The sequence below is a fragment of the Thamnophis sirtalis genome, unplaced genomic scaffold (assembly GCF_051295495.1).
Source record: "Thamnophis sirtalis isolate CommonGarterSnake01/CBP01778 unplaced genomic scaffold, rThaSir2_p1.2 scaffold_9, whole genome shotgun sequence".
NCBI classification, from domain to species: Eukaryota; Metazoa; Chordata; class Lepidosauria; order Squamata; family Natricidae; genus Thamnophis; species Thamnophis sirtalis.
In genome coordinates this window covers 73183304-73197827 of record NW_028261389.1, presented here as the reverse complement: position 1 = coordinate 73197827, position 14524 = coordinate 73183304, and the positions used below count along the sequence as shown (strand labels likewise).

Here is a 14524-nt window from a genome sequence, read left to right as displayed (position 1 = left end):
CGCACCTATCCGGGAGAACTGGTTGTTAACTTTCTAAGCAGCTCGGAGAACTGGTTGTTGGAAGAAATCTCCTTTTGTTTTTTTCCACTTTACAGGGATAATCCTGTAAGGAAGGCAGGGAGGAAACATTCTAGTGTTGTTTCTAGCCTCATCTCTATTGCCCTGCTTATAGAAATTGCCTCTCCGGTTAACCACACCACTGAAAATTACATTGTAACAGCTAAGGTGAAGTGCCCATCGACCTGAGTGACGTTGAGTTGGCCACACCCACCCAGTCACATGACCGCTGAGCCACGCCTACCCAGCTGGTCAATAGAGCAGAGAACCGGTTGTTAAATTATTGGAATCCCACCACTGGGCGTGTGATGCGCTGCACTTTGTTGGTGAATGTGATTTATGACACAGACTGAGGGAGGGGAGGGGAGACGCAGTGGTAAAATTCAGCCACCATTAAATGGAAATCAGATCCGACTCCATGGCAGGCATTGCCAGAAATGTTGCTCCGAATAAAGGACTGGATTTCTTTTGAACTTTGGCTCGAGGCTCGTGAATTAATTAGGGCATCTTTTGGGAACCTAAAAATAAGACCTCCCTGGATAATAAACCCAATCGCGCTTTTGAGCGCATGCCCTAAAATAAGCCCCCCCAGAAAATATTGCAACACAGCAGCAGCCATGAGGTGACCACACTCGCCGCCCCCCTGTGCCTCAAAAATAATGAAAGCTCCCCTGAAAATTAGCCCTTTCCTAAAACATTTAAACGCATGCGCAGCCTGTCCCCGCCATTTCCTGGGGGGAAGGGGGAACATGCCCCACATGCCCCTGCTATCCACGTGGAAACTCCTTGCGGGGGCTGCTCCTGCAAACCCTAGCTCCCGCGCCCCTTCTCTTACGGGCGGCCACAAAAAGAGCAGCAGGCAAGAGTGTGCCAGAAACACAGAACCTCTGGCCCTCTCTGGATCAGCTGGTACGCGGGTCGCGGGCGAAGGTTAAGGGACCGCCTGCAACTCAAAATAATAAGACCTCCCCGAAAATAAGGCCAAGCACTTATTTGTGGGAGGTGGGGGAGAAGAAAAGACCCTCTTAGGGAAACACCATAATATAACCAGGAATTTCAGCGCTCCATGGCATACATGCCTAGTAGAAGCCCCAATGACATCACCTACATCAATGATGCAAGTAAGGCAGAGGTGGGTTCCTACCAGTTCGCACCTATTCGGTAGAACCGGTTCGTCAAATCTACCGAACCGGTTAGAAGAGGTTCCACCAGTGGACCCGGAAAGCAGGCCACACCTACAGAAGAGGTTCCAACATTTTTTGAAACCCACTACTGACAGAGAGACAGACCGACAGACAGACACACACACAGACTCACACAGAGAGAGAAAGAGAAAGAAAGAAAGAAAGAAAGAAAAAGTGAAAGATGGAAAGAAAAAAAGGAAAAAGGGACAGAGACAAAAGGAAGGAAAGAGAGAGAGGGAAAGAAAGAAAGAAAGAAAGAAAGAAAAAGTGAAAGATGGAAAGAAAAAAAGGAAAAAGGGACAGAGAGACAAAAGGAAGGAAAGAGAGAGAAAGAAAGAAAGAAAGAAAAGAAAGAAAGAAAGAAAACACATGGCCAGCAAGCCACTCCCACCAGGTCACATGGCTGGCAAGTCACTCCCACAAAGGAGGCCACACCCACAGAGTAGGTTCGAAAATAGTTTGAAACCCACCACTGAAGTAAGGTTATAACCTTTGGGACTCTACCTGCAGACAAGCTTCAGACGGCCTGTTCTGACCCAGCTCCTCAAACAAGACAAACCCTCTCCAGTGACCATGGAGTGCTGTCTGAAGATGCCTCCGTGGTCAAGTGGCCAGCATGACAAAATGCTGACGGTGCCTGGAACGCTGTTACCTTCCCACCAAAGGTTGCCCCTATTTTTCTACTAGCATTTTTTATGTACTTTCAGACTGCTAGGTTGGCAGAAGCTGGGGAAAAGTAACGGGAGCTCACTCCATTACGTGGTGCTAGGGATTCGAACTTCCGACCTTTCGATTGATAAACTCAGCTCCTTAGCCACTGAGCCACCTTCATCTCCACCCGCTGCTTTTTATCCGCAGAGGTAGAGTGGGGCTTCGCTAGCAGCGGTGGTTCTTCCATCCCAAGGATCAGCCCATAGATTTCCACTGCTCTCCTCTCCTCTGCCTCAATCCTCCTTAGCTCTCAAGGTACAGTGGCCATGTGTTGTGACTCTTGATTCAAGCAACTCAAACAGGAGTGGGCTGCTACCAGTTCACCCGGGTTCAAGAGAACCCATAGCTAACATTGGAGCCGGTACGGAGAACCTCCAAATCCCAAACCTGGCTGGCCCTGCCCATCACACCCTGCCCCTGCTACCCCACCACACTCCTCCCAAGAGTCTCCATGTGGCCTGTTTTGGATTGGGGTAAGTGCAGGGCCTGTGCAAAGGCTGAGGGCAGGATGGGCAGGGCAACTACCGGTTCGGCGAATCAGATGTACAATTAGCATCTGATTCGTCCGAACCGGTCTGAACCGGCTGAATCTCATCCCTTGAAAGGGACCCTTTCCCACCAGGAAGCCAATGGCAAAGCCAGAAATGTCCTTCTTTCTCCTACCACAAAGCCCATGTTGGTGAACTCACCATCACTGCTTTGCCGCAAGACCATGACGATGTCGGCTTTCTCCAAAGTCAGTTCATCATGCTCTCGTGCCTTGTAGGATTTCACACACTGCACTTGAGCGGCATCTGGAAACATGATGGGATACAGATGGACTATATTTAATGCTACATATTTTAACAGTGGCAAGACTGGTTTTTGCACAAAAATGGAAACAAATAAGGCGACTTCCTCGGAACAAGAAATAATAAATAAGATATTGATGTATGCAGAAATGGACCGTGACCCGACAAAAGCGCGAACGTCATAAGCGCGCCGACAAAACCGCGGCGCTAAAACCGCGATGTCAAAAGCGCGTTGACAACAGCGCGCCGACAACAGCGCGCCGACAGAAGCGCGATTTAAGTTAAGGTAAGGTTTAGGGTTAGGGTTAGGGTTAGGTTTAGGTTTAGGTTTAGGGTTAGGTTTAGGGTTAGGTTTAGGGTTAGGTTTAGGGTTAGGGTTAGGGTTAGGTTTAGGGTTAGGGTTAGGTTTAGGGTTAGGTTTAGGGTTAGGTTTAGGGTTAGGGTTAGGTTTAGGGTTAGGTTTAGGGTTAGGTTTAGGTTTAGGTTTAGGGTTAGGTTTACGGTTAGGTTTAGGGTTAGGGTTAGGTTTAGGGTTAGGTTTAGGGTTAGGTTACAGCGTGCTTCTGTCGGCGCGCTTTGTCAGCGCGTTTCAGGGCTCATTCGTCGCTCCTTCGTTGCGCGGTTTTGTCACCGCGGTTTAGTCACCGCGGTTTAGTCAGGCACGCTTTTGTCGTTCGTGCATTTGTGGTGGAACCAAAATGGACTGACTGACTCTGGAGCTCAGAGACAAGGGTGAGACGGAATATCACGAAATCTGGGACAAATAGTACCGATGGTTAGAAATGAGGGCAAAAGGCCGGGGCAGAAAAACACAGTCAAATTAAGACTTGGAAAATATGGTATGAAGATTGTGTGATAGGTAATGTGATTGGGATATGTATTAGTATGGTTAGTAATCAGATATCAGAAGGGATGAATGGACAGGTAATCTGATTGACCGGACATACCTATGTAATGGATATAAAATGTAATTGTTGTAAGATCCAAAAACTATAGGGAAATGTTGATGCCAGAAATGTCACATTATGGCCGCAAGAATAACTTATGCACAATTTTGGAAATCCACTACCATACCGTCAGAAGATGCTATAATTAAAAAGATCTATGAATGTGCAGAAATGGACAGAATGACGGGTTGGCTGAGGGACAAAGGAGAAACGGAACATTATGTTAGGTGGAACTTATGGTATATGTGGGCGATAAGGAGAACAGCAGGGACTTAAAACGGGGAAAGTTAAAAGCGAACATGGGTATTGTAATAGATCCCTGAACTTTGTAATGAGAAGATGTGGCTTAGAGACCTAACAATGAGGAAGGAAAGAAAAAAGTTGGGCTATGAATAACTGTCACCGTGGGGGGGAAGGGAGGGGGGTTGTATGTTTAAAATTGTATTTGTATCTGTATGTTTTACGCTTAAAAAAAATGTATAACTAATGAATGCCGATACAAAAGGCTATATATTTGCTTTATATTGTTATGTATGTGTTGTCTTTTCTTATGTTGTTGTGTTTTTCTTTCTGTTTTTAAAGGTAATAATGTTTAATAAAAACTATTTTTTTTTAAAAAAAAGAAATGTCACATTATGTTTTTAATGTTTATCTAATTAAAAAAAACTTTTTTAAATAAAGAAAACAACAAATCTCAGAGGGCATCAAAGGACCCAATCATGTCAACCCTGAGCTACAAATATTCCCCTTGATTAGTTTTGTGCCCCGAGTTTTCTTACCAGAATCATCCAACAGGTCAGGTTCAGGCTGCTGGGGCATAAGAGCAGAAATCCATCGCAGCTTCTCACTCCTAGGAAAAGCAAAGAAGGTGATTAGAAAGCAAGACCTTGCATGCTCGCTTCCTTTAGCAATAGCAATAGCAATAGCAGTTAGACTTATATACCGCTTCATAGCGCTTTCAGCCCTCTCTAAGCGGTTTACAGAGTCAGCATATTGCCCCCAACAACAATCCGGGTTCCTTCTCTTGAAACATACTAGGCTGCAAGTTGTTGTGCCTGACCTGTTCTATCGGCCACATTGGGATGTCCTCACAGGTCATGCTGCACTATAAACCATCAGCCAAGGGCTGTCGTGCACCAGCAATCAGATGCACGCGCTCTACATGGGGCTACCATTGAGAAGCGTTCGGAGACTGCAGCTAGTCCAGAATGCGGCCGCGCGAGCGATATTGGGTGCACCGAGGTACACCCACGTTACACCTGTCCCCCACGAGCTGCACTGGCTACCAATTGGTCTCCGGATGCAATTCAAGGTGTTGGTTATTACCTTTAAAGCCCTACATGGCTTAGGGCCAGCATACCTTCGAGACCGCCTACTGCCACATACCTCCCAGCGGCCAGTAAGATCCCACAGGGTGGGCCTCCTTCGGATACCATCAGCCAAACAGTGTTGGCTGGTGGGCCCCCGGAGGAGAGCCTTCTCTGTGGCTGCTCCGACTCTCTGGAACCGGCTACCCCCAGAGATCCGGACCTTACCCACTCTCATGGCCTTCGGAAAAGCTGTTAAAACCTGGCTGTTCCGGCAGGCCTGGGCCTGTTGACCTTATTGTTGAGGTCCAGCCCCGATTAGAATGAATGTATGTGGCTTTTGTGATTTTAAACTGTTTTTTCTCTCTCTTTTTTCCCTCTCTTTTTTTGTAAGCCGCCCGGAGTCCTTCGGGATTGGGCGGCATATAAATGTTATAAATAAATAAATGAATAAATAAATGAATAAATAAATGAATAAATAAATAAATAAATAAAAAAATAAAATAAAAAAATTAAAAATTAAAAATAAATAATAAATAAATAAAAAATAAATAAAAAATAAATAAAAAATAAAAAATAAAAAATAAAAAATAAAAAATAAATAATAAATAATAAATAATAAATAATAAATAATAAATAATAAATAATAAATAAATAAATAGTAAATAGTAAATAGTAAATAGTAAATAATAAATAATAAATAATAAATAATAAATAATAAATAATAAATAATAAATAATAAATAATAAATAATAAATAATAAATAATAAATAATAAATAATAAATAATAAATAATAAATAATAAATAATAAATAAAAAATAAAAAATAAAAAATAAAAAATAAATAAATGCACACAAGTTTAAATTAACTACGTGAAGGTTTCCCCTGTCCAGTCATGTCCGACTTTAAGGAAGTGGGGCTCACCTCTGTTTCTCAGCTGAGGGAAACCAGTGTTCACTTTGTGGGCTCACAAAGAGAGGGGCGGCTACCGTTTAAAGAGAAATAAGCTTTTGGCATTGTTCCAAGCTGGCAGTGGCGTAAATGGGCTTCTCCTGGGCACCCCTGTAAAACTGAGCCCGGTTGCCGAGTTTCTCCCTGCCAGTCCTTACTGTGTTTCTGTGCGGAAGAGGAATTCCACTTTCTTCCCTTGATTGTTCTGCAGCAGGAAAAGGCGGAAAAGGTTTTTGTTGTCGCCGTGGAGTTTCATTTCACACTTTTCCCCACGCACATCCGAGGAGGCTGCGTAATCGAACACAATGAAACGGCCATTCCTGCGGGAGACACACAGAGAGGCAGAGAGAGGGAGAGATGGAGAGTGGGAGGGAGAGAGAGGGAGACAGAGAGAGGGAAAGGGGGAGGGAGAGAGAGACGGAGAGAGGGAGAGGGAGAGAGGAAAAAGGAGAGAGAGGGAGATGGACAGAGGGAAATGGAGAGAGAGATAGAGAGAGAGGGACAGAGAGGGACAGAGGGGGAAAGGGAGAGCGGGGAGAGGGAAAGGGAGAGAGGGAGAGAGGGAAAGGGAGAGGGGGGAAAGGAAGAGGGAGAGAGAGAAAGGTAGAGTGAGGGAGAGAGGGAGAGGGAGAAAGAGGGAGACCGAGAGAGGGACAGAGAGGAAAAGAGAGGAAGAGGGAGAGAGAGACGGAGAGAGGAAGAGGGAGAGAAGAAAAGGGAGAGAGAGGGAGATGGAGAGAGGGAAATGGAGAGAGAGAGACGGCGAGAGAGGGACAGAGAGGAAAAGAGAGGAAGAGGGAGAGGGAGAGAGGGAAAGGGAGAGAGGGGGAAATGAAGAGAGAGAGAGAGAGGGAGAGAGAGGGAGGGAAAGAGAGAGGGGAAAAGAGAGAGAAAAAAACAGGATCAATATTCATTGCTCTGGGCCTGGATTGTTTGATTCTTCTTCTTATAGGAAAAGACAGGAAGAACTGTACTAGTTTCAAGGTCCCTCCCAACTCTATCATTCTGTTCTATCCCATTCATCTGCTTTCCGTCAGGATCTTTCTTCCTGAGTCAGCTGCGTAAGAAAAATAAAACAATGAGCCAAAGATCTTGCAGGGCCTCATGGTAAAGGTTCCCCTCGCACATATGTGCTAGTCGTTCCCAACTCTAGGGGGCGGTGCTCATCTCCCTTTCAAAACCAAAGAGCCAGCGCTGTCCGAAGACGTCGCGAGCAGGGATTATGCACATCCCAGAACAGCAGTTCCAGGTGCCCCTTAAGAATGTTATTCCATATAAACTCATTTTAATTTTGGTTTCCGAAGGGTGAATTTGAACAGTTGGGAAACCATTTGAAGTCTCTTGATTAGACTTATCCCACAATTGTTTGGCCCATCAAAGCAGAAAGATACTAAGAAGTATCTAATTTATTTATTTTTCCTTTTTAGCAATAACTTTTTAAGGATTACATTAAACAGATAAAACAGAGAGCAATTTCCCCTATTGCATTTCTTTTTTTTAAAAAAAAATCCCTATCGAAAAATTTGCAGTGATCCAACTTTAAAAATACCTCAGTTTTGCATTCTGTGTTATTCAAATAATAATTTAAGTATATTTGCATTCAGGGCAAATTAAATGCTTTCCTTTCCATTCCTACCCTAGGTAAAGGTTTCCCCCGCACATATGTGCTAGTCATTCCCAACTCTAGGGGGCGGTGCTCATCTCCCTTTCAAAGCCAAAGAGCCAGCGCTATCCGAAGATGTCTCCGTGGTCATGTGGCCGGCATGATTCAACACCGAAGACGCATGGAACGCTGTTATCTTCCCACCAAAGGTGGTCCCCGTTTTTTCTACTTGCATTTTTACGTGCTTTCGAACTGCTAGGTTGGCAGAAGCTGGGACAAGTAACAGGAGCTCACTCGGTTACGTGGCGCTAGGGATTTGAACCGCCCACCTGCCGACCTTTCTGATCGACAAGCTCAGCATCTTAGCCACTCAGCCACCCCAGGTCCTTATGGGGGCAGCTGAAAACACTAACCACGTTCTTCTTTCAAGAGATGTCTCTGTAGCCATCTATGTTACTGAGAAGAACTTCTGAAGCTGCAGGGAGTCATAAATCCTTCCTTCTTGGGTAGGTTCAAAACAGCCCTGGATTCTGCAGAGACCCAACCCCCAAAAAACTTACTCCCTGGGTCGAGAAAGAAGCAGGTAATCATTGAAGAGATGGAGGTAGATGGGTCTGGTGGTGAGCTTCCACTTTAAGCTGATATTATATTCCAGAGCTGTAAGTTCTCCATGTTTTACTAGCCGACGAGACTGTGAGATAAGTGGGAAGATCTGCAAAGGGAAGGAGTCTCCTTTTAGCCATATTTTTTAAAATACACACACACACACAAATACACACACATTGTCCTTGACCTATGACCACAACTGACCCAAATTTTCAGTTGCTAAATGAGACTTTTGTTAAAGGAGTTAGAAGAAGATGATCATCAAGACTGAGATGCTTGAAAACTTATTTATGATATTTATGATTAACTTAACAACTGTCTCCTTTTACTCATACTTAAATCCTTGTCTTATCATAACTCCCAGCTAGGCTTCTCCTCCAGCAAGTAGCAGGACATATATGTGTTACATATTGCATGTATATTATATATGTGACACAATATATATATATATATATATATATATATATATATATATATATATATATATATATATATATATATATATATATATATATATATATATATATATATATATATATATATATATATATATATATATATCCTCCCATATTTGGGCATACCGGAGGTTGTAAAATCTCTATCTATCTATTTATCTATCTATCTATCTATCTATCTATCTATCTATCTATCTATCTATCTATCTATCTATCTATCTATCTATCTATCTATCATTCAGCCCAGCCCACCTCACAAGATTGTTGTTGAGGGGGAAATAGGAGAAGGAAGGTGTGTTGGATATGTTTGGTGCCCTGAAAATGTTATTTGTAAAAATAATAAAGGTGGGACATAAATAAATACCCCTTGTGCTATTTTTCTTCTGGAACCATAATTAGTCCATCAAATGTGAGAAAGAAATGAGACCTGGAATTAAAAGCAGCAGAACAGAAAACTGGCCAAATTTACGCCAAAGGTGCTTTTCAAAAAGACAACTGGACTTTCTTGTTGTTTTTTTCCTTGAAAACGTTTCGCTTCTTGTTCAAGAGGTTTCTTCAGTTCTAACTGAGACAAAATAGCCCAAATCTAGTTTATTCCAAGAACAGGAGCAATACTTTTCGATACTCTCCTGTCTTCGCATCCACACCTTTGATCTCACCTCTCTCTTTCCCAGGATCTCAACGAAGCCAACATTTTCTCAGTCTTCCCTTTCATCGCAAATCATTTTTCTTGTTTTTCCTTGTTTTTATATACACACTGACTCAGCAGCCTTTTGTTCTGGAGTTTTATCTCTTCTGGTTTGACTGCTCGAATCTGCTAAATTCCGACTAAACTCTGAACATTGAACCTGATCTTCCCAGCCTCGTTGCCACATAACAAAATGGTGTGACCTTTTCAAAAGGACACAGGCTGTATATCCCTTTCCTATGGACAATGGATGGAAGCTAACTGTTCTGACCGAGGCTTCCCAAGAGTCTAAAGCCTGACAAAAAAAACCTTTTATTAATTGACTGTGAATTCTGCTCATTCCCATCCAGTAAAGTCTCTCGAGGGAGGCTTTACAGTCACAGACCTCATCTGGCTTGGAGAGCTGACAGGACGATATCTGCAAAAACTTGGCAAGGAGTCTCGGAGAGTCAGGAACTAATTAAGCAAAGTAATTGCCTCCTGCAAACTCCACTCCCCTTTCGCTCCTCTTTTATTTCCTCTGGGAGGGGCCATTCATCGTCTACTTGTGGCCTTACTCCCAAGTTGACCCCTGTTATTTAGCTGTTCCTTTCGTCTGGCAACTCTGCGCATGCGCACACAGGGAACAGGCTCCAGCTGTTTGTCTGCCTCACTGATGTCTGATCCTGAAGGCAGCTGATAACTGGCATACGGCTCTGGCCCCCTCTCTGCCTCCGACACAGAGCCCTCATCAGAGCCTTCCCCAGACTCCAGGACTGGCCCATGTTCGTCCCCAACCTCCTCACTGTCTGAGTCTGCTGCAGGCTCCACTGGTGGGCCATAACACTAACCAAGGAGAGAAGCAACCTAAAACGAAGGAGAAATTTGCTAAGAGTGAGGACAATTAACCAATGGAACAAAATTGCCTTCAGAAGTTGCGGGTGCTCTACCACTGGAGGCTTTTAATAAGAGATTGGACAGCCACTTGTCTGAAATGGTATAGGGTCTCCTGCTTGAGCAGAGGGCTGGATTAGAAGACCTCTGAGGTCCCTTCCAATACTATTATTCTATGTTCCTACAGCCATTTCCAGGTCTTAGAACCTCTCCACCATTAGCAAACATTGTTAAGCAAGGTGCCCAAACTCGCCTACCTGCTAAAATGTTTTAATGTGCCTGTAAAACTTTTATGCATGTATAATGTGTACTCATTCTATCTACTTACACGTTCAAACTTAAATGCCTTCATTTTCAAAGCATTACTTTTCAGAACTATATTCTATACATACATCAGTGCCTCCCTTAAACAAGGGTGATGACTCAGTACAAGGAAGTCCTTGACATACAACCACAATTGAGGCCAGAATTCCTACTGCTAAGCAAGACAGCGACCTCTGTCCCATGTTACCACCTTTCTTGCCACGGTTGTTAAGTGAATCACTGCACTTGTTAAGCCAGTTGTTACAGTGGCGGGTTTCAATTTATTTTACTACCGGTTCGCTCGTGCGTATGTGCAGGAGCGTCCGGGCGGGTGGGTGGAGCTTCCCACACCGCCGCCACTACCGCTTCGCCCGATCTGGGGCAAACCAGTAGGAACCCACCTCTGGATTGTTAAGTGAATCTGGCTTCCTCTTTGACTATGCTTTGTCAAGAAGGTCGCAAAAGGAGATCACATGATTCTGGGACACTGCAACTGTCATACGTACAGTACATGCCAGTTGCGGAGCATCTGAACTTAGATCAGGTGACTATGGGGATGTTGCAACGGTCGTAAGTGTGAAAAACAGTCGTAAGTCACTTTTTTCAGTGCTGCTGTAACTTTGAACATTCACTAACCAGATGGTTGTAAGTCGACAACTTTCCTGTACACAAGAAAGCTGTCAGAGGGGAATTAAGATTTCATGTCTCCAGACACCTAGAACAAGGAGAAGGAGAAAAGGAGAAAGAAGAGGGACTAAATGAAGGACAAGAAGATACCGTATTTTTTCGAGTGTAAGACGCACCGGAGCATAAGATGCACTGGAGTATAAGACGCATCAAGGTTTTCAAGAGGCAAATTTTTTAAAAAAGTTTTTGCACTCTGCAGACCTCCCAAAAAAGGCCGGTTTTTCGTGAAAATGGGCTCGTTTTTTTTTAAAGGCATGAATAGCCTTTACGAGGCTCCGGGGGGGGACGACAAAAATGAGCAAAAAACGGCCTGTTTTTCAATCATTTCTGCCCTCCCCAGCTCCCAGAAGCACTCTGGAAGCCTCCTAAAGGCTATGCACAGCCATTTAGGTCAAGAGGCGGGGTTTGGGGAGGCCAAAAATGCTGTATTCAGTGTATAAGACGCACCCAGATTTTCAGCCTCTTTTTTGAGGGAAAAAGATGTGTCTTATACTCCGAAAAATACGGTACTACAGAACAAAAAGAGATTGAAAAAGAAAGAAAAAACTTAGATGATTGTATTGGGATTTACAATGACACACCAAAAGGAGACAAGGGGAAAGCAGCCCCCCCCAAAAGGGAAAATTAAACAGCAAAGGTGGGATTAATGGGGAAAGACCGGGGGGGTGGAACTGGGGAAAGGTACCAAAACGATAGGATTAAAAAGGAGAAAAAAGATTTGGAAGAAAAAAATATAGAAATTACAAGAAGAAGAAAAAGCTAGGCGAATGGATGGAGGGAAGAGAATATAAGAGAAGTGAAGCTCCTGAGAGACTAAGAGAAAATGATTGAAAGGAAGAAAGAAGGAAAAGGATTTACCAATAGAATAGAATGAAATACGGCAAATATAGCCAATGGGATACAGCTAATACGATGTGAGGGAAATGGATTAATACTATTAATTATGGATAATTAACTAAGTGAAATGTTTACTATATAAAATTAAATTTGAGGATATACAGTCTGTACCAATAGTAAAACAGAATAATAGATGGAAACGATACATTACATTGGATTAACTTGGAGAGGCAAATAATGATATTGTTTATATCCTAAAAAGAAATTAAAAGTTAATCTGGAAAACATGGGAAGAAAATGAAAGGACTTGAAACATGAAATGGAAACATGATGTAAAATGAACGATGCATAACAGAAGATGTAAAGGTGGAAAAGAAGTTAAGAAGTTTAAGTTAAGAAGTTTAAATCTATCTTTTCTTTCCCTGTATTTTATTTTTGACTTATTTTTGTATTGTAAGCCGCCCGGAGTCCTACGGGTTTGGGCGGCATATAAATGGTATTAAATTCAAAATTCAAAATTCAAATAAAAGAAGTTATAAAAGAAGTTAAAATATGTAACAAAAAATTTAAAAAAAACTTTAAAAAAAAAAGGATTTCATGTCTCCATGATGCCATTGGTTTCACGCTAAAATATTATGTCCTCTCTGTGTTCTACAAGTCACACTCTGGATCTCGTGTTACCTACTAGCGCGAGCGATCGTGGGTGCACCTCGGTTCACCCACGTAACACCTATCCTCCGCGAGCTGCACTGGCTGCCTATTGGTCTCCGGATACGCTTCAAGGCGCTAGTCGTCACTTATAAAGCCCTTCATGGTATTGGACCTGGGTACTTGAGAGACCGCCTGCTGCCAATCACCTCTACTAGACCGATTAGATCCCACAGATTAGGCCTCCTCCGAATTCCATCCGCCGGCCAGTGTCGACTGGCGACTACCCGGAGGAGAGCCTTCTCTGTGGCTGCTCCGACCCTTTGGAACGAACTCCCCGTGGAGATTAGAACCCTCACCACCCTCCAGGCCTTCCGCAAAGCCCTTAAAACCTGGCTGTTCCGACAGGCCTGGGGCTAAAGAGCTGTTGCCCCCGTCTCGAATGGTATGACTGTTGTGTGTTTTTAAATTATGTTTTGCTATGTTTCATTTATTTTTTATTTTTTGTCTGTACCCCCCCTTCCCTGATTTGATTTGTTAGCAGCCCTGAGTCCCCTTCGGGGGGAAAGGGCGGCATATAAATATAATGAAATGAAATGAGGATTAGGAAAGGGGCTTTCTAAGGAAGCTTAGAGTAAGAGCGTGTTTGAAAACTGAAAGCGATTCCAGAAGGACTGTTTGGGTGACGTGAGGTGGCCACATCTGTTCTCACAGAAGCAAGCTGCTTTTTGCAGGAGGAAACCATCTGTAGGGATTTAGAGTGATTAATAGTTCCCTGAGTGAGGAAGTTAAACCTCCGAGACACAGAGATCGGGCTGCCTCTCTTAAGAAATCCCAAAGCTTTGCAACAGTTCCTGGAATCGCCTGCAAACGCAGTTCAACTTTTGCTGACTTCACGGGGAATTTCTGGCATCCTCAACCCTTCACCCTCTTCCCTTGATGAAAACCAGAAGCTGAAATAAACAGTGACGAGAGTTGGAAGGGACCTCGGAGGTCAACTAGTCCAACCCCCTGCTCACGCAGGAGACCCGTACTCGGGATTCGAACCGCCGAACTACCAGCCGCAATCGATTTTCTGCCATTCTGGGAGACAGGGGTGAAGTGAGCTTGGCTCCGTTTAATGATTTTTCTAGTTGTTAAGTGAATCCCTCCAGTTGGTAAGGTAGTCACCAGGCTGTTAAGTGAAACTGGCTGTTCCCCCCATTGACTTTGCTGGTCAGAAGGTTGCAAAAGGGGGAATCACGTGACCCTCGGGACACTGCAACGGTCGTAAATCTGAGTCAGCTCTCAAGCATCCAAATATAAACCGCGTGACTGTGCGGATGCTGCACCGGTCGTTAAGTGTAAAAAAAGGGGTCATAGCTCCCTTTTTTCAAGTGCCGTTGTAACTTGGAAAGGTCACTAAATGAATTGTTGTAAGGCGAGGGCTACCTGTATATTTGGAGGTAGTGATCTAGCCCCTATCTATCCCTGTAGTCCTGAGAATTGATGATCCTTTGAGAGCTGCGGGCAATGAGATTTCATTTTAATGTATGCTGATTAGTGTACATGTAAAGTGACAACAAAGTTTTCTATTCTATTCTATCCTATCCTATCCTATTCATTCCTTTATTCTGCTCTGCTCCACTCCACTCCATTTTACTGTCTATTTTACTCTATTATCTTCTATTCTATTCTATTCTATTCTATTCTATTCTATTCTATTCTACTCTACTCTACTCTACTCTACTCTACTCTACTCTACTCTACTCTACTCTAAATTCTGTTTGCCCCATGAGCTTAAACAAAAGTTAAAAGGATGTTAGTTCTGACAATCTTGGGCAGGGGTTTCCGAGTGCTGAAAATCGTTGGGTGGAGGTACTTATATTGTCAGAA

The 14524-nt window shown here is 43.5% G+C and overlaps 1 protein-coding gene across 1 annotated transcript in view; it reads right to left on the bottom strand.

Moving 5' to 3' along the window:
• Positions 1-14524, bottom strand: part of LOC106548842 (uncharacterized) — a 58980-nt gene that overhangs the window by 944 nt on the left and 43512 nt on the right. Inside the window, exons 11-14 of the mRNA XM_087722258.1 lie at positions 8113-8264; positions 6108-6269; positions 4470-4540; positions 2642-2746 (exon numbers count right to left, since the gene is read on the bottom strand). Coding sequence (XP_087578384.1) covers positions 2642-2746; positions 4470-4540; positions 6108-6269; positions 8113-8264 — 490 coding nt within the window. The remainder of the gene's footprint in view (positions 1-2641; positions 2747-4469; positions 4541-6107; positions 6270-8112; positions 8265-14524) is intronic.